This window comes from Martes martes (genome assembly GCF_963455335.1).
Source record: "Martes martes genome assembly, contig: SUPER_18_unloc_1, whole genome shotgun sequence".
Classification (NCBI taxonomy): Eukaryota; Metazoa; Chordata; class Mammalia; order Carnivora; family Mustelidae; genus Martes; species Martes martes.
This window is the reverse complement of record NW_027666704.1, coordinates 2,286,523-2,314,484: the sequence shown is the minus strand read 5'-3', so window position 1 is coordinate 2,314,484 and position 27,962 is coordinate 2,286,523. Positions and strand designations below refer to the sequence as shown.

Sequence of the window (27,962 nt, the reverse complement as noted above, 5' to 3'; positions counted from 1 at the left end):
GGCACAGGTGGGAGCAACTGGGTGTCCTCCCATATTGGTGGGGGCTGGGAGCTGGGGGCTTAGTAACCTGGAAGACGGTCATAGCAAAATACGATCTTTTACTTGACTTCTGATGATTTTTATCTTCTAGATTCATAAATGGCCAAAGATACAGGGACTACTTAAATGGATTCTTATATATGGATATATAGACCATATGTATGTGTGTGATATGTGATACACACACACACACACATATCAGCACGCCAGCCAGAGGGCAGTCTGTCGTGGGATTTCAGGAGGAGCTTAAACAGAACTGGATTATAGAACTGACACCAGCAGCCACCTTCTTTCCTCACCGATACCCACTGATTAAATGTACATGTGGAGTTTCTATCCACAGATGTAATACCATCGCACTATCATAAAGACCGTAGATGGCCAATGCTTCAGATACACGGTTCAGTGAAAATAGAAGTTACAGTGACAGCAGCTGGTGGTGTATACACTTTTAAGAATATGGGCTGATAGAAACACTCATGTATTAACGTATGCAGAGAATATTTTGGAAGAAAATACAAGAAACTAAAAAAAAAAAAAAAAGAAAATACAAGAAACTGGTAACTAGTTGATCCTGGGGAGGAGCTGGAAAGTCAGGGACAACAAGACCATTTTCTTTAACAAACTCTTCATACTGTTTCTCAAAATGAAAACAAAACTTAGATTCAGTGCTCGTTTTAATGTTTAAATATTGTGAAGTGTCTTTCCTACGATTGAATGGTAAAATGTTTTGAGCCAAATGCTATTAATTCAGAACCAGGTCTGACATTTCTAAAACAGTGAACACTTATATATCAAGTATATACATTTGAAAGTGTTTTTCAATCATATATAGTTATTCTAATGAACATATTAACATGAGAATCCCAAATGGGGGAAAAATAGAAATAAGTTATGATCAAATCTCAGAGCTACCTGTTGGAAGAAAAAAAATGGAAAGTCGGTTATAACAGTAAAAGGGCTTCAGCTTAAAATAAGTAAGTGACCCATTTGGTTCATTTTCATAGGTAGTTTTATTTGGTTTTTAGAAAAATAATATACAATAACTGGAACTTCAGTTCTTTTAAATAGTTTTAAATTAAAAGTACGCCAAGTAGCGGATTCCCACAGGACAATACTGTTTAGTAAAGTAGCAGACAGGAATTTCTGCAGCAAGTCAAAAACATTTCTAGGAACCGAGGGCAGCTTATAGCCACAAGCCAGCTTCCCCACCTCAGACAACAACACAGGAGTGAGGGGTTTCCTCTCGCTTCTTTAGTTTGACTTTGAGAATGATTTACATAATTGCCTATGCTACCCACTACAGCTCTGAGTAAAAACATCTGAATGGAAGGAAGGAGGCCCTGCAGGGCCTATGCGAACAAGCTGGCTTCGGTCAAACCAGAGCTTGCCTTTCAGTTTGGTTTGGTTTCGGTTGGATTTAGATGCGTTCTGATTGCTTGGCAGTCACAGCTCAACTGGTAGCAGATGTAACAAAACTCAAGGCTTGGAGTATTTGTTAATGCCATTTATTTTGGATTAGGCCCCTGCTTTCTCCTGGACATTCTTCTTAATGAGTTCACAGTATCCAACAGTGTTTGTGAAAGCTACTTTGGTTTGGCAACCATCTGACTTCCACAGTTCTGAGGAGGCAGTAGGAGTTGCCTTAGTTTTGTTTCGACTCTGCCCTTTCGCCCCTATATACCCCACACCAGCTACTATGCGCCACAGTAACTCCAGGCCTGCTTCCCTTAGGCCACTGGTTCTGGGACTTTTCAAGGAATCACAGCCTCATCAGCACGCCAGCCAGAGGCCAGTCTGACATGGGATTTCCTGAGGAGCGCAAATGGAACCGGATTGTCGAGCGGACGCCGGCAGCCACCTTCTTTCCCCGCTGCTATTCGCAGCTGCTAAATAAGGAAAGCGACGAGGCCAACGTCACAGCAGTATCAAACACTTGTCGGATCGGGAGAGACAGGTGAAAGGAAGGGGACAAATTAGTAGCAGAGCTGGAGGCTGAATTAGGAATGAGAGGAAAGAGGTCGGTATTTTGTTCTCTGTTCATCTATTTCCTGCTTAGTTTTCTTGATGCAACTAAAGATCTGCTTAAACAGCGCTTTGTACTCCGGAGGGGCCGTGGTGGTGGGGGAACTGACGCGCTCTGGGGTGGCAGAGGCCGGCTCCCAGCTGCTGGCGCCGGGCTCGGGCTGGGCGTTGGTCCCGGCCAGGTCTCTGGCCAGAGCCCTGGAGGTCTGCACCGCCTTGTGGGACAGGGAGTCCTCCTCCTGCTGGCACTTCTTCAGCAGCTCGTCGTACTTCACCTTCAGGGCGCTGTACTGAGTGTCCACCTCGTGCAGAAGGGAGATGCCCCTCTGCTTCACGGCCTTGGCCCTCCGAATGCAGGTCTCCTCGTGGCCCCGCACGATGTCCCCGCCCGCCAGGCTGCTGAGCACCGTCTCGCTGCTGCTGCGCTTGAGGGGCTTTCTGTGTGCCTCCGGCCCAGGCAGGAGCATCTCCTCCAGCAGGCTCTGGCCGTGTTCTCTGAGAGGCATGAACAGAGAGTCTGGCACCAGCTTCTCGACCCCATTCACAAAAGGATGCTCCGACTGCAGCATCTGCCGCATCTCGGCCACCTCGGCCTCCAGCTCCAGCGCCCGCGCTCGGTAGGCGTCCGCGGCCCCCAGCTGCTGTTCCAGCTCGCTGTTCTCCTTGAGCACGAGCCCGTACTCCTCCTCCACGGCCACCCGCTTCTGCCGCTCCACGCTCAGCTGGGCCTGCAGCATCGTCACCGTTTTCTTCAAATGCTCATTTTCTTCTTCGTCAGGGCTTTGCTGACTTTGCAAGGAAGTGATCTTCTCGGCAAACACATGGTCATACACAAAGTGTCTGAGAGAAAAATGTTGAAAGAAAGTATTACCAAAAAAAAAGGTATATATGTTACACAGGTCAACTGGGAACGAATAGAGGGAGATTGATTTTTTTTTTCAACTCAGTATTTTTGAGGAACTGTGATGGTGATCAATTTTTTGCCTTTTCTGCACAAGAGCAGTGGTTAAAATGTAACTGTGCGAGGCTAGCAAATAAACACACGTAAGAAAACATAATTTTTGTGACTTTTTTTTAACCATTAAAAGTATGACAGAGGGACACCTGGGAGGCTCAGTGGGTTAAGCGTCTGCCTTCAGCTCAGGTCATGATCCCAGGGTCCGGGAATTGAGCCCCGTGTCAGGCTTCTTGCTCAGCGGGGAGCCTGCTTCTTTGCTCCCTGCTGTTCCCCCTGCTTGTGCTGACAAATAAGTAAAATCTTTAAAAATAAACAAATAAATATTAGAAGTACTATAGAACACCCATTCTCAAAGACCAGAGGTATGACTGATACCTGTCAAGGAAACTAGAATGACCCAGTGGTTCTCAGCCTTGCCCGCACATCAGAATCACCAGGGCGGCTTTTCACCGGCACCTAGAGATCCTGACTTAGGCCTGAGGGACTCATTGGTATTGCTGTTTGAAAAACTCCAAAGTGACTTGATAAACAGTCAAGGTTGAGAGCCAGAAGCCATTAGCTCTCCTGTGCAGAGTCCTAGGTAGTTTTAACTGTGCTTATTTGTGTGATGATCTGTGTCTGCCTCTCCCTGAGACTGGAAGTATAAGGGCAGGAACTGGCTCTGTTTTGCTCACGGCTCCTCCTGTCTGGCACAGCACCTGCCATATACTAGGTGTTCAAGGAGCAGCTCTTAAATATGCAGTTTCTTAACTCTACATTACAAAGGCATTTCTGTAGGCAAAAAGCTTGTCTTACTGAAATTTCGATCTTTTCCACTCTAATGTGAAACACAATCCCCAAACCTGTAGTCTCTCAAAAGCACTGCACCTTAGTTTAGCTAAGACTTAACATGAAAAGCACTGAAATGAATACTCCCAAGACTTCCAAAAATAAGTTTTTGCAGAATTATTAATACCCAAGAACTCTACCAGCTGTAGGTCTAAGTGGCTTTGCTCAAACCACTTGTAGTCTAATTGCCAAGTGGCATTTCTTAAAAGGGTCCTTTTAATCTACTGAAGTCCAGGATGTGTCGCGGACACAAGAGACTCCCCTGCTCATCAATGCCATAAAAGGGCAGGCTCTTACTGGCGGAGGTCGTACAGCTCTTTCAGACACGAGAAGCTGGGTGCCGATTTCTCCTGGTCACATTTCCCCCGGCTCCTTCTCCCTTGGCCAGATGACTTCAGCTCCTCCACTTGGCTCTGGAGGTGATCAATGTTGCTTTGTAGGCATTCGATTGTTTCGGTCAGACTGTGAGGAACAGACAGAAGCCATTTGCCGCTTGTCACGTTAAATTAAGGGCATAAGCAGTGAGAAGAGATTAGTTGCCAGCCATTCAAACTGGGCTTCCTTAATTGGAAAAGACTTCTATTTAATCTCTACTCTCCATAAAGAATTAAATTAAACCGTACCCCATATTGACCGAAACCCACTACAGCCACATTCTATTCTAGTTTATACTAAATGACTTCCCCCTAGGGCTTCCTCAATGGGTTCTAGAAAATTTACCTCAGAATCTTTTGCTGTGAGGCCTTGCTGTCAGCAACCAGCTTTTGATTTGTTTCTTCCAGTTCCCTTGCTGTGACATCTAATTGCTCATAAACCTTTGCATGCTGTTCATTCATCTGCCGTAGAAGCTCCACCTGCTTGGTCAGATACTGTAAGAGAAAAGGATTGCGACCAGGTTATACATTAAACAGAAAAAATACCTACAGTGCTCTAATACTGACTCTTTGATTCTCCAACACCAACTGGGTATCCTACAATTAAATTCTGATACTACCTACCTGCAGTCACCCCACTAGAAGGGCTAGTTATTAGGGCTTGGTCCCATGTCACTGTCCCACCACAGACACCGGGTGCAAGACCCAGAAACCACCTGCACTTCTGACCAATCAGCTGCAAAACTGAAGGTTCCCACAATCTCCCCTCAAGTTCAATAATTCACTGCATTAACTCACAGAACTCATGAAATCACTTTATTTACACTGACTGCTTTATTTAAAAGGTTAACTACATGGTAGAGAGGCACAGGGCCAAGGACAGGCGTGGAGAGGAGCGCTGAGCCTCCAGGCCCTCTCCAGACGCACCACCCTCCCAGCACATCCATGCGCTCCTTGTTTCAGGGGTTATTGAAGTTTCACTGCATAGGCACATGTGACTGAACTCAATCTCCAGCCCCTGTCCCTCCACCCCAGAGGCAAGGGGGTTGGACTGATGGTTCTAACCCTCTATTAACCTGGTTGTGTTCCTTCTGGCAACCAATTCCCAGCCTATCACTTAGGGAATTCCAAGTGTTTTAGAAGCTCTGTGCCAGGAGCTAGAGATGAAGATCAAATACATGATTTTCATTATGCCACAATGCCACAGGTTTATCTTATGTAAAGAAAAACTTTAAATCCCAGTTAAAGTACTTGTCTAATAGGAAATAAGTACAGGTCATCCTTTACATGTTTACTTACCTTAATGCTTACCAACATCCTACGTATCATGAGGCTAGTCTACTCTTACAAAGCACAATACATGCATAAAATTAAAATTAATATTCAACAAGAAAATCTAAAGAGACTGACAATCCCTCAAGAGAAAAAGCAATGGAACATGATTAATGTTTAAGCAAAAATATCATGTTTTACAGAATTAAGAAAGCCTAAAGTAGGGAATTTTAGATGACTTTTTGTCTGGGAAAAAAAAATCAATTTTTTTTTTCTCCCAGGGAGCCATTCTGGACCCAAAAATGGGGAAAATAACATTAATTTAACCAGAAAGAGATATTTAGCTTACTATGATTCAGAGATTCTTGTTATTTTTATTTTTTTTTTTTATTTATTTTTTTTAAGATTTTATTTTATTTATTTGACAGACAGAGATCACAAGTAGGCAGAGAGGCAAGCAGGGAGAGAGGAGGAAGCAGGCTCCCTGTCGAGCAGAGAGCCCGATGCGGGACTCGATCCCAAGACCCCGAGATCATGACCTGAGCTGAAGGCAGAGGCCTAACCCACTGAGCCACCCAGGCGCCCCTCTTGTTATTTTTAATACTGTGAGAGTGTTATCACCATAATCCTCCTTATCCATGAGAAATATGCCAGATTATTTATTCTGATAATGCTAAGATTCCTTTCTAAATGGCCAAGGATAAAGGGAAATAATCACAGTCTTCATGCCTCAATGTTAAATTACATTGATTCCCTCTCCTACTCAACTCTACCAGAAGACAAGGAAACACAGTGTTTATTTCAAATGAAATATTCATAATATTTCTCAGGAGCATGACTATAAAGAGGAAAAAAGGTAGGTTTGAAGCATCACCAATGATCAAACGGCAACAGAACAATGCCATGGCTTTAAATTCATTCCTTCCATCCACCCATCCACCCATCCATCCACCCAGGCTTTATGCCCAGTGTGGAGCCCAATGTGGGGCTTGAACTCACAATCCTAAGATCAAGACCCAAAAAGTCAGACATTAAACTGACTGAGCCAACCAGGTGGCCAAAGACGTGACTTTTATTTATTTATTTATAAAGATTATTTATTTTATTTATTTATTTGATGGAGAGAGAGAGAGAGACAGACAGACAGCTAGAGCAGGAATATGAGCAGGGGGAGTGGGAGAGGGAGAATCAGGCTTCCCACTGAGCAGGGAGCCTGATGTGGGGCTCGATCCCAGCATCCTGGGATCATGACCAGAGCCAAAGACAGATGCCTAACGACTGAGCCACGCAGATGCCCCAACATGACTTTTATTTTTTTAAGATTGATTTATTTGAGTGTGAGTGCACACGTGAACACAGGGGAGGGCTAGAGGGAGAGAGGGTGTTAAGCAGACTCTGTGCTGAAGGTGGGTCCCAATCTCATGACCCTGAAATCATGACCTGAGCCCAAACCAAGAATCAGACACTTAACGGACTGGGCCACCCAGTTGCCCCAAGAAAAGTGTTTTTAAAGTCATGTCTTGGGTACCTGGGTGGCCCAGTCCATTAAGTGTCTGACCCTTGGTTTCAGCTCAGGTCATCACCTCAGGGTCATGAGATTGGGCCCTGCAGTGGGCTCCATGCTCAGCACAGAGTCTGCTTGGGATTCTCTTTTCTCTGTCCTTCCCACTTCCTCTCTAATAAATAAATCTTAAAAACAACAACAACATCTTTCTTGGAGCTTTTTATACAACTATACCATTGATTCTTGAACAATGTGGGGTTAAGGGCACCAACTCCCACACAGTTGAAAATCCTTGTATAACTTTTGACTCCTCCAAGACTTTAATAGCCTACTAATAACTGGAAATTGATAGCATAAACAGTTGATTAACACATTTTGTATGTTTATACGAACTGCATACCATATTCTTATAATAAAGTAAGCTAGAAAAAAGAAAATGTAAAGAAAATCATGAGGAGGGACACCTGGGTGGCTCAGTTGATTAAGTGTCTGCCTTTGGCTCAGGTCATTATCCCAGGCTCCTGGGATAGAGCCGCCCCCACCCCCCTTAAGGCTCCCTGCTCAGTGGGGAGTCTGCTTCTCCCTCTCCCTCTGCCCGTCTACCTGCTACTGCTCGCTTGCTGTCTCTTACATAATAAACCTTAAAAAAAAAAATCATGAGGAAGACAAAATACATTTACACTACTGTTCCTCCCACTCCCCCCTTTTTAAATTAACATACGATGTATTATTTGCCCCAGGGGGACAGGTCTGTGAATCATCAGTCTTACACAATTCACAGCACTCACCATAGCACATACCCTCCCCAGTGTCCATAACCCAGCCACCCTATACCTACCCCTCACCCCCCAGTAACCCCCCTCAGTTTGTTTTGTGAGATTAAGAGGAATTTGAGAGGCAGGGCGGAGGGGGAGGATCACTGGGGGTAGGAAGGGAAAAAAATGAAACAAGATGGGATCGGGAGGGAGACAAACCATAAGAGACTCTTACGTTATTGTTCTATATCAGAAAAAAAAAAAACAAAACCCTTGTGTAAGTGGACCCACACAGTTCAAACCTGTGTTGTCAAGGATCAACTGTACAACTGTATTTGCAAAGCTAACAGACTTCCTTCAAAGAATGTGCTAAATGATTTTCAGTGGGCTCTTTAAAAGACAATGTAGCAGAGTTGAACAAAACCTTATAGGACCTTTAAAAAATCTAGTTATCTAACTTGGTAGCAACGTGTTGAGAAAACACAACTCTCGTAACTTCAACTTTCTCATCTGAAACTCTTGGGGCCAAAAATGTCTTTGGAAAATTCTTTAAATTTTAGAAAGACAACATGGCACATGCACCATACACTTTATAACATCCTCACAGTGAGGTAAGGGCAGCACCCTGTAATTGACATTAATATTTCTGCATTGAAAAGAATGAATAAGGATTATAAACAGTCTCACATCATCAGTTCAGGTCAGGGTTTGCTGCTAAATGAATTTGCTGCACACTTAAGAAAAAAGTAATCTTGTTTTAAAGAGCCTTTGGGTTCAGAATTGAAAATAAGGGGTTGCGGTTCAATGACTAACCTATAAGACTTAAAGTATTAAATAAGGGAAGTGAGCACACACCAATCACAGTTCCTGTAAAAAGCTTGTGCGTGTGTGTTCTTCTCCCTCAGCACCCACCAGCTTCTCCTAGGAGGAGGTCCTTAATCCTGCCCTCTGGTTAGCAATGTCATAGCAGGTTCCTGTCACTAATGGGAAGGTGTTCAATCTCAGGAACAAAGGTTTAGAGCACAGGGATACATATAGTAAGTTCAGAAATTTCATAAGCTACTTTTATATCAAGTATAGGTCTCAAGTATTCTTTGGAACTGATTCACAACAATTGAAAAAAGGCTAACACATAGACCAGACACTAATTATTAATTTACAGCAGGAGCTGTCTCTGCCCAGTGACTAGAATATTCACATCCTCTTAGGACACATCTACCTCGTAGAACGCAGATGAGAGGACAGTTCCCACAGAAAACTTTTGGTGGGCACAGGATCAGAGAAAAGAGCCCGGTGGGAGGCAGCAATAGCTAAGAGCATAGGCTCTGGAGTGAGAATCTGGTTTGAAGTTCTGCTTCACCACTTCTAACCAGGTAACCTTTGGCAAGTAGCTTAATTTTTCTCATGCAAGATTTCCTCATCATCTACCTCACAAGGGTTGCTTAAGGTTCAAGTGTGTGAAGGGTTTAGCATGGCGTGGGCATATGGTAAAACTGCTCAGTAAGACGCAGCTATTGTCATCTTACCTAGAGTTACGGTTTGAAAACTTAGTGTGCTAAGATTCATTTGGGGGCTTTATTAAGCTATAGGAATTTGGGCCCCTTTCCCCTAAAATTCTGAGTCACTGGGACTGGGATAGAGCCAACACTCTGCATTTTCAGAAAAAACCCCAGGTGATGTCAGTACAAGTGGTCCATGGATCACACTTATCAGAGAAATGGTGATCTTGGACATGGAAAATCCTGGGTGTCTCCCCTCCCACAAACTAATGCCTCTTTCTCTTGGGTCCAGGAGGCAACAGCATTCACTTGGACCAACAATAATTCTTTTTTTTTTTTTTAAGATTTTATTTATTCATTTGTGAGAGAGAGAGAGAGAGAGCACAAGCAGGAAGAGTGGCAGGCAGAGACAGAGAGAGAGAAGCAGGCTTCCCACTGAGCAAGGAGCCCGATGCGGGACTCGATCCCAGGATCCTGGGATCATGACCCGAGCCAAAGGCAGCTGCTTAACCAACTGAGCCACCCAGGTGCCCCGGACCAACAATAATTCTTAAGCTTAACGTTTACTCTTTCCCTCCTTAGGGCTTAGTTTGGCTGTAGCTCTTCACTAAGATGAAGTGATGTTATAAATGTCCCAGCAGCTTTCTTTACAAGCTTCACTTCGTACGTTCGTATAGTCACACATCCCTGCAATAACACACTAGCTGTCTTGAGCTTGCGTGTGGCTTCCTCAGTCTACCCAAGTATGGACTCTTTACAGATGGCTAATTTTAATCTACTAAAAACTAAAGTTTTTAGAATTACTATGGATAATTCCAAATGCATAAATGGGGAAAAAATGGTTTAACGGACCCTCATGTATCCATCATCCAGTTTCAACAATTATCAATCTTGTTGTATCTCTACTTTTCTTCTCTCCTCATATCCAGTCATTTTAAAGCAAATCCAAGACATCTTAAGTCAGATATATTCATATATTTCTGAGAAAAGACTTTTCATTTTAACTACAATTTTAATCATACCTAAAAGAACCCCAATAATCCCTTACTATCATCTACTTGTGTTTCAGAGTAAATTAGTATTTTCCCAACTGTCTCTTAGGCGGCTCTTCCAGCTTTACCAGGCAGCTATTAATTCACCCTTATTTTTACACTCAGTGTACCTTTACCCTAAAATTGTGGAGTTGCCTCACTCTAAGCAAGTCCCCCCCTTCCTTTCGGGGATGTGTTTTTCCTGGCTGGCTCCATCTAATCCAGCAGCTCTCAACCTGCGGTCCACAGACAGAACTGAGAGCATCTGTGAATTTGGATGAGGGAGAAGTTACATCTTCATTTTTCTCTAGTTTCTGACATTTAGCACTTCCTTTGATTTTGAATGGAGGCAACAAGCCATCAGTAGTATGATGGGGTACCTAGGACTTCATCGCCAACAGAAATCACAGGTATTTTCATATAACTTGATAGTGGTTGCAGAAATCTTGATTTATTGGTTACATTCATCACTATTTGAAATTAGTTTTTAGACTGACAATTAGATCTGGGTATTTAATATATTAATAACAAAACATATTACCATATCACACATTTATTTTTTCAATATTTTTTTAAATATTTTATTTATTTGACAGAGAAAGATCACAAGTAGGCAGAGAGGCAGGCAGAGAGAGAGAGAGAGAGAGAGAGAGAGAGAGAGAGAGAAGCAGACTCCCTGCTGAGCAAAGAGCCCGATGTGGGGCTCGATCCCAGGACCTGAGATCATGACCTGAGCTGAAGGCAGAGGCTCAACCCACTGAGCCACCCAGGCGCCCTATTTTTTCAATATTTTGATAGGCATTTCAATATAACAGATTCCCTTTTATTCTATGTATTTTAAGGCAATCATCACAGACCTCACCAGGCAACCAAAGGGATCTATGACACAAAAATGGTTAAGAATTCTTTTTTTTTTTTTTTAAAGATTTATTTATTTATTTATTTGACAGACAGGGATCACAGGTAGGCAGAGAGGCAGGCAGAGAGCGCGGAGGGGAAGCAGACCCCCCGCCGAGCAGAGAGCCCAACGCGGGGCTCGATCCCAGGACCCCGGGATCATGACCCGAGCTGAAGGTAGAGGCTTTAACCCACTAAGCCACCCAGGCGCCCCCAAAATGGTTAAGAATTCTGATTGTCCTTTAAGCCTCTGTTCAAGCGTAACCTCTTCAAAAGCCTTTCCAGACCACCCAAGCAGCATTCCCCCCCAAGGCACCTTATTAATTTCCTTCAAAACAGTTAGCACAATAAACCACCAAAATGCTTACCTGTCAGTGTCCAGTCTTTCTAACCCTCCTTGAAAAGGGAAGCCTCTTCTCTCTTTAGTCCACTTAGCACAATTCCTAACACATAGTAGGGGTTCAAAAAAATACTGGCTAAATGGCAGTTTCTTTAAGTAGGCTCCACCCCCAATGTGGGGCTTGAACGCATGACCCTGAGATTAACAGTCACATGCTCTACCGACTGAGCCAGCCAAGTGCCCCAAAATGGCAATTTGTAGACCTCTATTCACAACAGCTTATCGTGCTCTCTCCCACAACTAAGACGGCTGAAATGTTCAGACTTAATTGAAAGATTCTAAGAAGGGCTTTGGTTATAACCCTCTTGGGAAAATGTCATAATAGTCACGAATTCCCTCCCCTCTTGCCCCAGTTATAGACTTCTCTGTATTCATTCCCATGGCACAGATACTTCCCAGTAATCTGAAAGATGTTTATAACTCCTACCAGCTATGATGTGGACCCCAAACTGTTGCCCCCTTTTATTATTTATTTTTTTTAAAAAAGATTTTATTTATTTATTTGCTAGAGACAGAGAACAAGCAGGCGGAGTGGCAGTCAGAGAGAGAGAGAGCAGCAGACCCCCCACTGAGCAGGGAGCCCAATGCGGGACTCGATCTCAGGACTCTCGGATCATGACGTGAGCCAAAGGCAGGCACTTAACCAACTGAGCTATCCAGGCGCCCCACTGTCCCCTTTTAAAGATATAATGTTCAAATTAGAGTTGTAGCCAATATAAAGGAAACAAGTAAATATTCAAATAAAGTACAAAGAGGCTACAGCAGTCCTCCCTTATCTACTGGGGATACATTCCAAGACCCCTAGGAGGTGGCTAAAACTGTGGATAGCACTGAACCCTAAATATACAACTATGTTTCTTCCCCTATACGTACATATACACCTATGATAAAGTTTAATTTATAAATTTGGCACAGCAAGAAATTAATAAAATAGAACAATTATAGCAATATGCTGTAATACAAGTTATGCGAATGTGGTCTCTCTCAAAAGATCTCATTGTGCCATACCCGCACTTCTTGTGATGATGTGAGATGATAAAACAGCATGTGACGAGATAAGGTGAGTGAGGCAGGCGCTGTGACACAGTGTGAAGCCACCAAGGATCTTCCGACCATGTGACGGAAGGAGAATCATCTGCTTCTGGATGGCGGCTGACCACAAAACTGAAACTGCGGAAAGGGCAACCACAAACCGGGGAGGTGGGGAGGACTAGCAAAACTATAGTTAAGTCTCCCTCGTTTGATATATAAACCTGTAATAAAAACACAATGAAACCATCTACAAAGAGCTTGTGATGTTTGGGTCTTAGAGGACTTGGCTTTAAGGACAACCTAAAGAATGGCAGGGAGCTTGTTTTCAATGGTAGGAGTTTAATCTTATTATTATTAAATCAAAACTAATCAGAAAAGCCCTTTACTCCTCCAAGAATCTGTAATAGGTTACCTAACAAAGAAGTCTGACTAACTTGGTCAGCAACTTAAAAGAAAAATTACTAGCTCTCTTATCAAGTGTTGATACAGGGCCAGAGAATCAGAACTCTGTGTCGGCAGACACTGCTTTAAAGCTTGGCTTCCAAAGTTTCAAATCAGTATTTATCAAATTCTTCCTGAATCTAGAAGGAAATGGGTTCACTGATTTTCTATCCTTCATTTAAAGGCACAGATACACTTCTAATGTTCTGGTTTTCTCCATTTAGAATCTTTGATACATGGCCTCAAATGAATCTGACAGGACCGCCAAGATCCCAAAATGCAAGTGCCAAAAACTGCTCAAGTACAAAAACATGTGTCATAGTAAAGAGCAGAAAGGGAGACATTTGAACAAAACATGGGGAGGGGAATACGAGAGTAGCAAAAACACAGACAAAAGTGTCAATTTTATAGGCAAGAGTATCAAAGTTTAAGTTCCATGAGTTACACACACGTGTCTTGGAATTTGCATGGAGTGCCACCTTGACTAGGAGTACAAGGTTCAGGTTATACACAAAAGCTATAAATAGGTCACCTTAACAACTGAGGCAAACGTTTAAAAAAGAAAGGCCAGCAAGATTATACTAGCACCTACTTGTAACTGCAGAACCCTGACCAGAAATGCAGGAAAAGAGACACACAACACAATTAAAAACACTAAGGAATAGAATGGAAATTTGGCTTTTAGGCAGTGTTGGGATTATCCTTATATTAGGGATTACCACCCAAATCCTATAAATTTAGTATCAAAATGACCTTCTACAATACTCAAGAAATATTTCCTATTACCTTTGAAAAACTTCTTTTCTCTGGTTAAAATATTTCCCCTGTAGGAAATTTAAGAGGGAAAAAAGGGCATGAATATGAAAATAAAAACCACCTATAATATCTCACTATTCAAAGCTTGGCTTGTTTTTTAAGATCGATTTCCCAGTACCTGAAAAAATTTATTTTTTTCTGAATTAAGATTCTTTCATTACTAGAATTCTTATAACATGGATCAGCTGTGCAACAATTTATACGGTCTAAAATACATACACTTATATAACCTCATCCTCTCAGAACAACCCTGTGCCAAAGTAGTGCAAGCATTCTTATCACCATTACATAGCAGAGCAAACAGTTTTAAGAGGTAATTTACATGCCTGACGTCTCCAGCTATTTGCCATAGAATCGAGGGCTTAAACTTGAATCCCCTAATGCTGAAGCCAAAGCTCCTTCCATCACCTTAAAAAATCTCCAGAGGTACAAACCCAGAGTTTAGGAATCATTAGAAGTGCTTTGCAAATTGTTCATCTGTTCCTCTCTTAAGATACAGACTTCAGGGGTTACCTGGCTGGCTAAGTTAGCAGAGCATGTGACTCACATCTCAGGGTCATGAGTTCAAGTCCCACGTTGGGCAGAGTGCCTACTTAAAAAAACAAAAACAGAAACAAAACCAACAGATACTGATTTCAACAAGTATTTACTGATGATCTACTATGTGTGAAAGACCATAGATAAACACAGCAACAGCCTTCAACATTGCAATGGGAAATGGGTGGAGGGGCTGGAACGGATCAATAAATATACAGTAGAATATTGATAAATGCAGTAAAGGAAGCATAAAATGCTTTAAAATTTCCAAGGAAGACATAAGCTCTTGAAACCAGGGATGTCCTGAAAGCCAGACTGCTTTGAGTAGTGGGAGTGACAAGTCCTGTGGGAATAATGCAGGCTTCCAAGCAGAGACGCAACAAAAACATGAGGCTGGAGGCTCAATCACATGATTATAGGAATCTTTAAGAGAATCCGATCATGTCTGATGGTATCAGATCTCATTACTCTCCAAAGCTTCTCTCCTCCCTCCTCATCCAGGAGAGAAAAACTTGCTCTGGGATCTTGAAAAATTAGATGTTCAGACCAACAGTGAATAATGTCACACAGGCTATAGGCATCTCTGAAGCCAATCATTACTTTCAATAGTTTAAATTTTTTTTACATTGAAAGCAATTACTAAGGGGTGCCTGGGTGGCTCAGTCTGTTAAGCATCGGCCTTTGGCTTGGGTCATGATTTCAGGGTCCTGGGACAGAGGAGCCCCACAGCGGGCTCCCTGCTCAGTGGGGAGTCTGCTTCTCTCTCTCCCTTTGTCCCTCCCCCTGGCTGTGCCCTTGCTCTCTCTCAAATAAATGAAGTCTTTAAAACAAAACAGAACTGGGGCTACTGTGTAGCTCAGTCAGTTAAGCATCTGCGTTCGGCTGGGTACATGGTTCCAGGGTCCTGGAATCAAGCCCTGAATCAGGTTCCCTGCTCAGCGGGGAGCCTGCTTCTCCCTCTCTCTCTCTGTGCATGCGTGCTCTCTCTCCCTCTCAAATAAATCAAATCTTTAAAAAAAAAATCACTAAAAAAAAATACTGATCAATTTTTATGAGGATTATTTGAAACCCACTCAGTCTTTGAAAGCACATTTGTAGTTCTACTTACAAAATACCATTGACAGTTTCCTGGTTGTCTATTTCTATAATGTCACAGTTTGGGGGATTTTATCCTAGTATTTTCACCAGTTCTGCACAATTCTTTATCCATTCTCAGTAGTTTGTTCCAGTAGCATTCTTCTGGATTGTCTCATTTCAATTTTTTCTGGGTGGATAAGGACTGACCTTCTGGTTTTCAACTGTTATCTTTTCCTAACTTTAAAAAATGATCATGTATTACTTTTCTAGTAAGGAAAAGTCCCAATAAACAATCTGAAAAGTTAGTTTAAACTTGTACAAGTGGTAAAGTTCAAACAGGCTAAACTAATCTAGATGTTAGAATACTGGTTAGTGGGAGTGACGACAGGCAGAGCTGATAATGTTCTCATTTCTTATCTGGGTGTTGGTTGCATCAGTACACTTTATGAAAACTCATTCAACTATATATTTAGGATTTGTTTTTCTGTCTGCATATTTCAATATAAACTTAACTTATAAGAGAAAAAAAACTGACATAAGGTTTGAATTAAAGAAAGAGCCCTTATAAAGCTTAGAGGGTTCCTGAAGTTCGCAATGATAAGAAACACATAATGCAAGGGTCACCTTTTAGTAGGGAATTAGGCTCTATGGGTGCCTGCTTCCTTTTACAAGAGCATCAAGAAGTTGTTCCTTGTTTTAGACTACTGGAAGTTTATATTGTGACTTGTAAGTCTGCACAGGAAAAGCTGTGACCTGAGCAGGCAATAAGGCCAGTTTGGTGGTGGTGGTTTGGGGGGGGGGTGGATCCCTCTGGCTGGTAAGCATGCTTTTTTTTTTTTTTTTTTTTTTAATTTATTTGACAGACAGATCACAAGTAGGCAGAGAGGCAGGCAGAGAGAGAAGGGAGGAAGCAGGCTCCCCGTTGAGCAGAGAGCCCGATGCGGGGCTCGATCCCAGGACACTAGGATCATGACCTGAGCCGAAGGCAGCGGCTTTAACCCACTGAGCCACCCAGGTGCCCCTGGTAAGCATGCTTAACCAGCACTGCCATTTCATCTCCCCATTTTGTCCCATCCCCACTGACTTTCATAAAGTAATTCATAAAAATAAAGAAGAAAGCCAACTGCAATGACTGAGAAGAAACCTATGAAAATGTTGTTCTTAGTCAAAACGCAGCTTTGGATTAAGAGTAAAATGTTGAATGCTACAATGATCTATGAACTAGAGGATGGCATGCTCTATTACGGAAACAAGAAATTCAAGAAAATGGTGCCAGAATATTCCAGGCTGAATTTATTTGAATGGCTTATACATATATTTAACTTAAATTTATATTTAATCATTAATATCTGAACCGGATACCACATTTCCATTACACTTTGCAACATCTTACAGAAGACAATAGATGGTATTGTGTTATTTGTAGATTTATTTTTTAAAGATTTTATTTCTTTGAGAGAGCGAGCGAGCAAGCAAGCATGAGAAGAGGAAGGGTCAGAGGGAGAGGGAGAAGTAGACTCTCTGCGCCCCACCCCCCACCCCGAACGGGGAGCCCAATGCGGGGCTCGATTCCAGGACTCCAGGATCATGACCTGAGCCGAAGGCAGATGCTTAACTGACTGAGTCACCCAGACACCCCTGGTACTTGTAGATTAAGAGAATATCAAAGATCTGTCGATTTTTTTCCCAATGTCAACAATCTGTCTTAACTGTTTAATCATCCTCAGTACCATGGGGCGGGGGGTTGGGGGGGTGTTAGGAAATAAGTAACTTAGATCATAAAGCAATTGTATTTGTGATCTCCTGTGGTAACAAATACGCATCTTTCTTTTATGTATGCAAATATGTGTACTTTTTTCACTTATACTTGGGAGATACTCTAAAATAAGTATCAGTTATAGTGATTTAAGGTGCTTTGACAGAAAACACCAATACAGTGTATTAAGACTATGTTTCTACCCAAAAACAAATAGATGTATCTCACAATATACGATAGTCTTCATGTATATGCCCTAGGATTGCTCTATGAAATATTTATGTCTATGACATTAAGCAGGGATGAATTCCTTGACAACATGACACTTGGTTAGTTTTAACAGTTTTAAAAATGCCTGGTTTTTCTGCATTTTTAGGTTTCTGGCCAACTGTACATTCAATTCTGGGTAGGCATGTTCCATGCTCTTTTGATACAGAATATGCTAAAAATGGTAGCTGATAATTTTAATATCATTATAAGATACAACTTTCTAGAATTATAAGTCTATTTCCCACAGAGCCAGTTACATCACTGGCTATATTCATAGATCCTGAAGGAAGGAGAGGATCTACTGTATACACATATCTTAAATATGGCTCTTATGTAAAATTAAGGATATTGAGATTATGAATTTGCCTTATTTTTTTAAATTTTTATTGTTTTTAGGGTGGGTGGGGAAGGACAGAGGGAGAGAGAATCTTAAGCAGGCTCCATGCCCACCACAGAGCCCAATGTGGGGCTTGATCTCACAACCCTGATATGACCTGAGCCAAAATGAAGAGTTGGAAGTTTAACGAATGAGCCACCCAGGTGCCCCACATCTTGCATTTTAATGCCTTAATCTAGTATCTTTCATTTTAGTTTGTTAAACTAGGGGAAAAAGTACTCTTTTAATTTAAAAAAATCTACCAAAAATGTAAATAAATTAAGATCATAGCAAGGACAAAGATACCCATTTTATGATTTTTTTTTTTTTTAAAGTAAATTCTACCATATTACAGGACTTGAACTTAAGACCCTAAGATCAAGAGTTGCATGCTCTACTCACCGAGCCTGCCAGGCATCCCTGATAAATTCTCTGGATGGCATGAGAAGTTTAAACACATTATGAAACCAGGTACTACAACTTAAAAATTTTTCCTTCTAAACCCAAATTTAGGATGGTGTTTGGCAGTAGTTGGAGAAGGAAGTGGAAACAAGGAGGGAGCCTCAACAGTGCGGGTAGTTGTTTCTTAAGCTGGGTGGTGGGTGCACAGATGTTTACTGTATTATTTCCTTATCCCACTTGGCATATCTGAAATATTACATAATTCATTTAAAAGAAAAAAAATGAAGCATAATATTCACAACTTTATTGTTTTTACATACTGGTAAATACTGGACCATTTGCTTCTAGTATCCTTCACCAAGGTGAAGAGAAAAATTTCTTTCATCAGGCGTATATTGTGAAAGCATAAAGAAAATAGAAATCAAACGCCCCACCCTCTCCAATGGTTTTTGGAAAGTGCTATCTTAGCAGAACATGATTGGTCAATAGTGGCAACATGCCGCAACTTCCAGTGTAATGCTCTTAATGAGTAAATTACCTCAATTTCCTGTAACTGCTCCTGATTGGTTGTGTACATCTGCTGAAGAGAATCCTCCAACTCTGTGTTCCGATCCAGTAACGTCTTCCCAAGTTCAGCAGCAAGTTGGAGATCTAGCACAACAAGTGAATTTTAGGATAATGCGAATGATCTCACTTCAACATTTTATATAACCCAGTCCTTAAAATAAGAATGAATCAAGACCTAACCTAACACATAAAGTTTAAGTCAGATCCCAGCGGAAGGTGGAATAGCACAGAAAGAAACTACTTAAATTTAAGTTAAATTAAATTAAATTAAATTTAAGTTCTACTTAAAATTCAGTTGAACTGGGTCTCTCTACTAGGTAATGTGTGCTCTTATGTACCCTTACTTGTAAGCCTGAAGAATAGTGATCTGCTTTACAGAGAAGTATACATTAGTTCGGAAATGATCATTCATCGTGGTAATGTCTAACATCATAATTATTTGCTCATGGATTGGACTTAATTCATACCCTCATTGTCTACTTTTTTCCTGGAGACCTTTGAGCCAAAATATAGGTAGATCTTTCAATAGTCTCTGAAGTTCCCATGAAATCTGGCTGCTATGAATTCAACTATCAAAGTAAAGTTTGTGTTACGGATCCTGGCCTCCTAAGGAGAGTAAAAATTAAGGCAAAAAAGGGAAAAATACACCAGTAATAAGAACACAGCCCCAGGTCTCTCATTTCTTTCCTACTTCTTTTCATGTCCTTCTCCAAAACGAGCAAACCACATAAGCAGCGCAGTGACAGTTTTTAAGGTAATTACATGTCAGTAGCTTATACTTTGATTTAGTACAAAACCATATTTCTATTTTGAACCTCATTTTTCAACTCTCTCTCATCTTAGGCATTAATGTACACAAGACAGGATTTGTTTGTCTATACCCTGGAAATAAAAATTTAATGATACAAACAAGGACACTAGTATAATAATACAGGTAACTGAAACACTTACTTGCATAGCAAGTTGCATGGTAGCCCCTTTAACATAGTGAGAAATGCACTGAACTGAGTAGGACGGCCTGAGCTCGAGTTCTGACTACCATTTACCAGGTGAACACTTTCAATATGGTGACTTTAAAGGTACCTATACTTAGTATTTTTGTCTAGAGAGAAGACGGCCCTGTCAGTGTAAGATTGTGAACATCAAATGAAATTATCAAGGAGGACTTCAGAAACTATGCTGCATACAAAGTCCAAGTATTATTAGTATGCACTGATTCACAAACTAATGTTTTTATTGCTAGGCACTATGCTACTAAGCTTTAGCTATAGAACCATGCATAAAATGGATGAAGTTCCTGTCATCCAGACACTTCCAGAAACTAACGGGAGAAACCAGACAGCAAATAAAGAAACTTGCCAATGGGATGGAACATTTTTCATTCATAAGTGCATGCATACATTCATTATTAATACCAGACACTGTTCTAGGCACTAGGTATACAAGTGTGAACTTAGCTAAAAAATTCCCTGCCCTCATGAAGCTTCTATTCTATTGGGAGAAACAGCATGATAGTATATAAGATAGAGAGTGATAAGTGCTAATAGGGGGATATGAAGAATGTGGATGTGGAAGGCTGAACTTTAAGAACATGTGACAAGGGTGACATTTGAATCAAGATGTGAAGGAACTGACTAAATGACCCCATAGATCAATCTAGAGGACCAGCATTCCAGGCAGAGATAAAACAAGTACAAATGCTCTAGGAGAAGGCGTGACTGGAGCTAATAAGGAGGCCAACGAGGTTGAAACAAAGTGCGTATGGGGGGCAGAGACGGTGACAAGTCAGAGGGGCTCTAAGGTTGCCCAGCCAGCTTGTGAAAGGCCTACGAAGGTCAAGACTTTGGCTCTTACTCTGAGTGAAATGAAACCCAGAGAAAGCTTTTGACAGGATGAGTGGCCGCTGTTTAAACAGACTGCAAGAGACAAAGATGGAAGCAGGGAGGAGGCTGCAGACGTCTGGGTGAGATGATGGTGGCGTGGACTCCACTGGCAGAGATGGAGAGAAGAGGTAAGAATCCGGTACAGTTTAAAGCAGAGCTAAAAAGAATTATCGACCAATTAAATGTGATGTGTGAGAAAGAAAAATAGATTTGGTGATAATGAATAAAAGGATCTATTTTAGAAAGGGAGATCACAAGGAAAATCTGAGGGGACATTTTAGCTGAGGAATGAGGATCTCGCCATATAAAAAAGCCAGACAGAGGCACTGCAACAGGGAAGAACTTAGTAGAGCCTATGACCTGACAAAAAGCCAGTGTGACAGAACCATGAAGGGGAGAGTAGGAAGAGAGGGAGCTGGAGGGTAGGCAGCAATCAGACCATGCAGGATTTTAGCCCATCATAAAGAATGTTTAAATTTTATTCTAAGTATGATGGAAAGTCATTTTACTTCATGTCATAAAAAGTAATATGAAAAAATATTATGAAAAGAGGGAAACTCACTACACATGCTCTTTAAACTTAATTTTTAGAAGATGACAAATAAGGTTTTGTGTTTACTCATTACTGCCGACATTAAAACATAACCTAGAGAAAGTAGTAAAAAAGCCATAACTTTTATTACCCGGTCCTGTCCATTAGAGCGCATAATTAGTATTCTACTTGGTTAGTTTTCCCTCACTGGGAAAAAATGAAGCATCAACACCTACCACACACTACTTCAGCTCATTTTAAAACATCTTACACCCACTTATAATAAATCAGTCTGTATGTTGGTAGACAGGTGTTAAAATACATTCTCTCATTATTTAAATATTAACGACGTCTATTAATGTGGGTAAGACTTCAGATAACAAGTCTATGAAATAACATCTTCTATTCACAAGGCACAGAACCTTTACAAACAGCTCAAAGCATTTAAAAGACATTACTTTTTCTATCTTTTCAAGGCACTTAGCCTGGATTTTCAGTGAGGCAATTTGAAGCACAAAGATGCTAACTGACCTGACCAAATCAACATGAGTCACAGCGAAACAGAAACCTCTGTCAACAGGTTCTAACTTCACGGTCCTCATACTGGGTGTATGTCACAGGGAGGTCCGCACACCTCTTTGTTTTAGGTAGGTAGTACATTTCTCCTTGAGGTACTTAACCTTTTCACTTGTTTTTGGAGATAGCAATGAGAAATCAGAGTTGAGCTACTTGGCTTTTATTGCCTGCTCTGCCAGGGCAAGCACACACAATCCCAGGCAAGCTAAATCCCCATTTTCATTAAATGCAAAAGGAACTATGCTGATGCTCCAGAAATAATTATTCTGTTCTCATAGGACATGTAATGTGTATACACAGCCCCACACAGAAGCCACCATGCTTATTTAAGACAAAGCATGTAAACATTGCCCAAACATTACTTCAGGCTCTCCTGGCCTGTTGTAAGGTGGTAATTCCTCACTGGGAAGGACTAGAGACTCACCAAAGGTGTTCTTAACTAATGATCAAAACCTGAGCCAAACCCTCTTCCAGACTCAAGACTAACTTGAGACCATCTTCTACTACTTTGATTCAGTTAAGAAACTATCTACTCCTTAATATACAGCCAGGAGTGGCTTTCCTGCTCTGGCTGCTGCAGAAAGAGATGCCAAGCACAGCACTGTGCCAGTAAACAGCAAGCAGAAAAGAATTTGAGACTTGTCCTTATCTCAATCCTTATTTCCAGTTAAACAAAGCCCCAACCTGGTTCAGTAACCTGAGGTCTCAATCTCCTAAATATTTCATAGAAGTTTAGGGTAGAATTCTGGCAAAACAAGTCTCAACTACAAGTAAGTGTCTGTGAAGTCACACTGCATAATAGGATATTACTTCATCTGTTAGTTTAAAGACAAGGGTCTTTTTTTGGTCTTAAAAAAAAAATTCATTTCCTGTTGTGTAGCATCTGGCTTCCATAACCAAAAGGAGCCAAAAGCTGGCAGTAAGCCCAAGAAGTGTTTCTAAATAATTAGTGGGGGGAATGGGAGAATGCTCAATGCCCTTTATATTTTTAATTAAGGCACAAAAGGAAAGGTAACAATACAGTTTTGAAGCCTTATGCACCTGATCATCTCTATTTCTCGACAAGGATTTTCATTAAGAGGTTGTCTTTTCTAAATCCTATTGAACTGAGCTAGGCAGCCACTAAAAATACCACACATTTACTGCTGGCTTGAGAATTACAATCTATCAATACCTTCCTATGTTTAATATTTTTACTAATTAATCTTTGCAAGTGATAATCTACCTTAACAGTGTAAAATGTAAGCTCTAAGCAGGTACTCTATCCAGCCCTATGCCAAAGCAAAAGATTAGCTCTGGCAGCTGAGTGATTTTTTTTAAAAGGATCTTTCTTCCGGAATTCTGAAACTTCTAAATTCCCCTGCTATTATATTTTTATTTTACTTCAGTTTTCACAAACTGTGAGGACAACATATTCCCATGTTAGCTGTAGGCTGCAGCTGTAATTCAACAACATTAGGGCTGACAGCTTTTCCTATTACAAAATCACATGCGTCATTTGGTGATGCTTCTGTGTAACTCCTGTTGCCAACGTTACTATAATTGGGAAAGCAAAAAACCTGAATATAAACATCAAGAAAAATGATGGTGCCAGTTTTAATGACCCTTCAACAATGATTCAGCAAATTAGTTGTACACATGGAAAGTGTACTCATCATGAAAAGGAGGAGAAATATGAGGGTTCCTTTAAACTAAGATCTAATTTGCTGATCCACCTAGTAGGAACTTGAAACCTTATTCTAAGCTTGCACAGCTCACCAAATGACAATTATAATAGCAGCTGGACTAAAAGAAAACTCAGTCTCTGAAGTCTTTCCACCTTGTTCTCGGGGCACATTTCAAAGCAAGCACCATCATTACCTGCACAGAAGGCTCCTGCTGTCCCAGAAAGGATCTTACCCATAGAGATCATTGTCAGTATTCTTACTGTGCCAACTAAGCTCTCTGACAAAAGAATCTCTTTATCAAAGTGTTCTGTAAAAGCAGAAGGTTTTCTCCTTCTGCCTGCACAAGCCTTACATGTTTCTAACAAGGTATAAATGGTGGACCACATCCTTCTGAGGTTAGAATTTTTCCGCAATTTTAATTTAAAAAAGAATTCCCCAGCAAACTTTGATGTGGTCGATTTACTTAATGTTTCTATTGCTAAAGGAAACAAGTTTATAGTTTAATGACCTTGAACCTTTTTTTTTTAAAGATTATTTATTTATTTGACAGACAGAGATTACAAGTAGGCAGAGAGGCAGGCAGAGAGAGCGAGGAAGAAGCAGGCTCCCTGCTGAGCAGAGAGCCCAGGACCCTGGGATCATGACCTGAGCCGAAGGCAGACGCTTTAACCCACTGAGCCACCCAGGCGCCCGACTTTGAAACGTTTTTAGCAGCTCTCTCCAAACAAGGCTTGCTCAGTAAAGTTAATAGTGAGGACGTTTAAAAAAAAAAAAAAAGAACAGATGTCTGCATTTGATAAAATCCCATTAGATGTGCTTATCAATCTGTTTAACAGGACAGACTTGTTTCCAAACTGTATTCAGCATCAAATATCTACTGAGGGCCTCCCATGTGCCAGGCACTGTAGTTGGGCACATAGCAGGAGGCACTGTAGCCAGGCTTCACTAGTAAACAGATTCCTAGACTGTCAATTCCAGGAGTAGGACCCCATCTATTCTATCTTGTGGATAGGCACTGTGACCTCAGTGCCTAGATGAACTCCTGGCACAGACTCGATAATAAATTCTTCAGAAATTAACACACTTAAAAATTCGTTAGAAGTTTAGATGTTCTGTATATGTGTACATGTAATTTTTAAAAGTTGGGACAAAGATATCCTTTTATTCACAGTACAGACTTCCTTCTTCTATAGGCCATATTCACAAGTTATGATTGTTGGAATTTCATATCTATTCCTACCCCACGCACTTGGGTTTTGACATATAGGGTTAGATGTAAAAGTCTTTTGAAAAGCAGAAAACAAATCCCAAATGCAAACTGACATTAAGGAGGTTTGGACCTGCGCTCATTACGGTTTCATTAAACTTGAACATCTGATGGGTTTGCTTTGATCAGAGGTTAAAGAGTTCCACATGTAATGGCAACAGGTTGCATCTGTTTCCCATAGACTGAAATCTTACAACTGGTCGCTCCTAACAACTTCCCACAGGGTAGAAGTGCACTGTGGATTAAAGCACCCGATGGAAGGGAGCCATGAAAACAGTAATCCTGTTTTGTTAATATTTGTTGACTCAGGTCAACAAATATTAAGACTGAGCCTCTATTATATGCTTAAGTTTGTTAGATTAAAAAAAAGGGGGAAGAAGCTTCACAGATCTATGCTTGTTAAAGAAAGATATTTAGCTTTGATTATACAAACTGCTTCATTTATTGTAGGGATATGCTGCAACTGTGCAGTGGTTGCCTCATTAATCCTGGAGAAAGTATCTAACTAGGCCATCAATCCTTATGGGGAATTTTGAAAACAGGTTTGTTAAAGCATAAGACAAATCTGCCTTGTGGACATTGAGAACACATGATGGCAAATACTGCACTGCAGCCACTTAACAGCTTGGGCTATTTCAGTGAAATGGTGAACCACTTTGGTTCAAGTGACTGTCCACGACATATCAAGAATCACCTTTCCCCCAAAGAGCTGCTTGTATTTAGAAAAGGCAAACAAAACAAGTCATTCAAGCCTACTCCCGCCCCCCCTCCCTGTTCCCACCAAGTTCAATGATCACCACGAACCAATATCATGGTTATTTAATATTCAACTAAATGAGATGTTAATTTTCAGTGCAAGTTTAAAGCTGAAAAAGTTGATTTTCACAGAATTGCAGAGACAGAAGATGCCTGAAAAAAATTCCTAAGGAGTGTTCAGTATAGTGGCTAAGAAAGTTTACTCTCAAGTTTGGAGTGGAAATCCTAGCTGCCCCCAAAACAGTATCCAGTCTACGTCCGCAGCTAGATGGGAGGACTAAAGGAGCGCCAGTGTTAAGAACCCACAAAAAGCGTCCCCCAAATGCAAATTCCCTCTATTAATACACATAAACAAGGTGGGGGCACTGGCTCCAAACTGAAGGCTGCTCTAAGATTTCTCTCTGGACACAGCTTCCGCAAGAAATCCAAGGCAGGCCAGGATCTGAGTGCCCGTTTTTAACTAAAAAGCCAGGGCGCAAACTGCAAGAAGCCACAGAGGCACAAGTGCCTCAAGTCACTTTCACTTGGCATCTGGTGAACTATGCACAAGCAAAAAAAAAAAAAAAAAAAAAAAAAAAATGTTTTCAACTTTCTAACACCCAACTGAAGAAGCTGTAAACCGGTGATAAAGGAGAGATAGGGTCTAGGCAGTGGCTACGACTCCTCGCTCTGAATGTGTGGGTTCAAACATGCACTTGACTTGGGCGAAATCGTTGGGCCGTTTTAGCCTCGCTTTCCTCATCTGGGAAATGGGGACAAAAGTTCCTCTCGGAGGAATGGATGGCGAGGGTGAGGTGGGCGGGCCCGGCACGGTTCCTGCCACATTGCACGGCTACCCCTACCACCTGCAGCAGCTCCTACTCGGTGCGGGCTCAGGGCGGGAGTCCCCGAGGAGGCGCAGAGGCCGCGGGGTGCAAGCCGGGAAGGGGCCGTCCCGCGCCTCCTAGGATCGCGGGGAGGATTCAACCAGCTAAGCCGGGAAGCGCTCCCGACGTGCCCGGCCCACACGCAGGGATGGTGAGGGTCACTGCGCAGAAGCGGCCTCCCCGCCGGCTGGGTGCGCGGCCCGTGCCCACGCCAGGTGAGCGCCGGACCTTCCCGCACCTGGCGTCCACCCGTCGCCGGCAAGAGCAACTTTTTAACGGTTTCGCGCCCGGGAGCCTCCCCGGCCAGGCCGCCCGCCCGAGGTGGTGGGGTTGGGGGAGCGACCGCGCCCTCACCTTGCTGGAGGTCCTGGTGGTCGTACCACGGCTCGTCCTCCTTCATCTCAAACTCCTCCACTAGGTTTTCCGCCAACATCTCGGCCGGCTCCTCCGGGGGCCGCCGCCGTCCCGCCTCAGCCGCTGCCCCGGGCGCTCCACCGGCTCCTCCGCCCTCAGCCAGAGCCGCCCTCGGGCGGGACGCGACGCCGCCCAGGCTCCGCCGCGCCTCCTGACCAGAATTGCTCCCCGCTGCCGCCGCCGCCGCGGGGCGGAGCGCACCGCACGCCGCGGACGGGCTTCGCGACCCGCCTCGAGCCGCCCAACGGCCCCGACAGCCGGAGCCCCGGCGCGAGCGCCCCGGCCGGCACTCTGAGCCGGCTCCTCACGCTGCAGCCGGGCCCAACGTGGCACTTTGGCAGAACCCTCCCCGGCCGGGGCCGCGATTCAAACCCCCGGCGGCGCCTCGGCCAATCGCGAGCGGGCCGCCGGCCGAACGGCAGCGACGTCGTCCAATCCTGTCTCACCGCAGGCCCGCGGATCGCCCGGTCTAGCGGGCAAGCAGCCAATGGTGACTCCGGAAGAAACAAAGAAGGCGGGGGGAAGGCGAAGGGGTGCGGCCGACGTCCCCGCCCTCCCCTCTGCGTTGGGTCACTTCTGGGCCAGCGTTCCGAGCCCGGGGTGTGGAGGTGGCGGCCTCCGTGGCACCTTTGGTGGGTGTCCGACCGGCCAGTTAGCCGGTGGACAGGCTACGGGGGCTCGAGGGGCCGGGAGTCCGGCCTCCGAGCAGTGGGCGGTCGTCGTGGGGGCGCCCTTCGTGCAAGCGGAGGCGCGAAGGGTGCCGGGAGCCGAGGTCCGCCGCCCGGGTGGCCCCTTCTGGTCTTTTGACTCCCAGGTTTGCTCTCGAGAAACTAAGGGTCGGCCGGGAGTTTAGGCTGTTGGCTGTTTTCTCCTTCGTTATCTGAGCGCTCACCTCCAACCCACTGAGAGTTGTGCTCACTTCCCCTGAAACGGAGCGCCCCATTTAAGCATCCGGGGGCTGAAAAGGGTGCAGCTGAAGGTAGCTCCTTAGAAAAAAAAAAATTGCAAGCACTTTTGCACATGATTTTTAAAAGGCTCATAGACCGCCAGTCAAGTACCCAGGGTCACGACATGGCACCTGGAGGGAATTGAATGCTGGTAGCACTTGAGGGCTAGCAGGGCAGTGAACTTCGCTCCGCACAGTT

At 42.9% G+C, this 27,962-nt stretch overlaps 1 protein-coding gene across 1 annotated transcript; it reads right to left on the bottom strand.

Moving 5' to 3' along the window:
- Positions 1–1,041: 1,041 nt before the first annotated feature.
- Positions 1,042–26,881, bottom strand: CDR2 (cerebellar degeneration related protein 2). Its single transcript, XM_080831685.1, has 5 exons — positions 26,758–26,881; positions 18,828–18,940; positions 4,571–4,719; positions 4,148–4,312; positions 1,042–2,904 (listed from the first exon to the last, which is right to left on the bottom strand). Exons 1-5 carry the CDS (start codon positions 26,834–26,836, stop codon positions 2,040–2,042), a joined length of 1,371 nt encoding a protein of 456 aa, XP_080687811.1. The 5' UTR covers positions 26,837–26,881; the 3' UTR covers positions 1,042–2,039.
- Positions 26,882–27,962: the final 1,081 nt, after the last annotated feature.

Excerpts from the sequence above, each read along its gene's own strand:
- CDR2 (XM_080831685.1), bottom strand. The coding sequence starts at position 26,836 with ATGTTGGCGGAAAACCTAGTGGAGGAGTTTGAGATGAAGGAGGACGAG. Across the intron at positions 4,720-18,827 it reads AGCAGTTACAGGAAATTGAG|TATCTGACCAAGCAGGTGGA; the intron begins GTAATTTACTCA and ends TTTCTCTTACAG. Across the intron at positions 4,313-4,570 it reads TCACAGCAAAAGATTCTGAG|TCTGACCGAAACAATCGAAT; the intron begins GTAAATTTTCTA and ends TGTTCCTCACAG.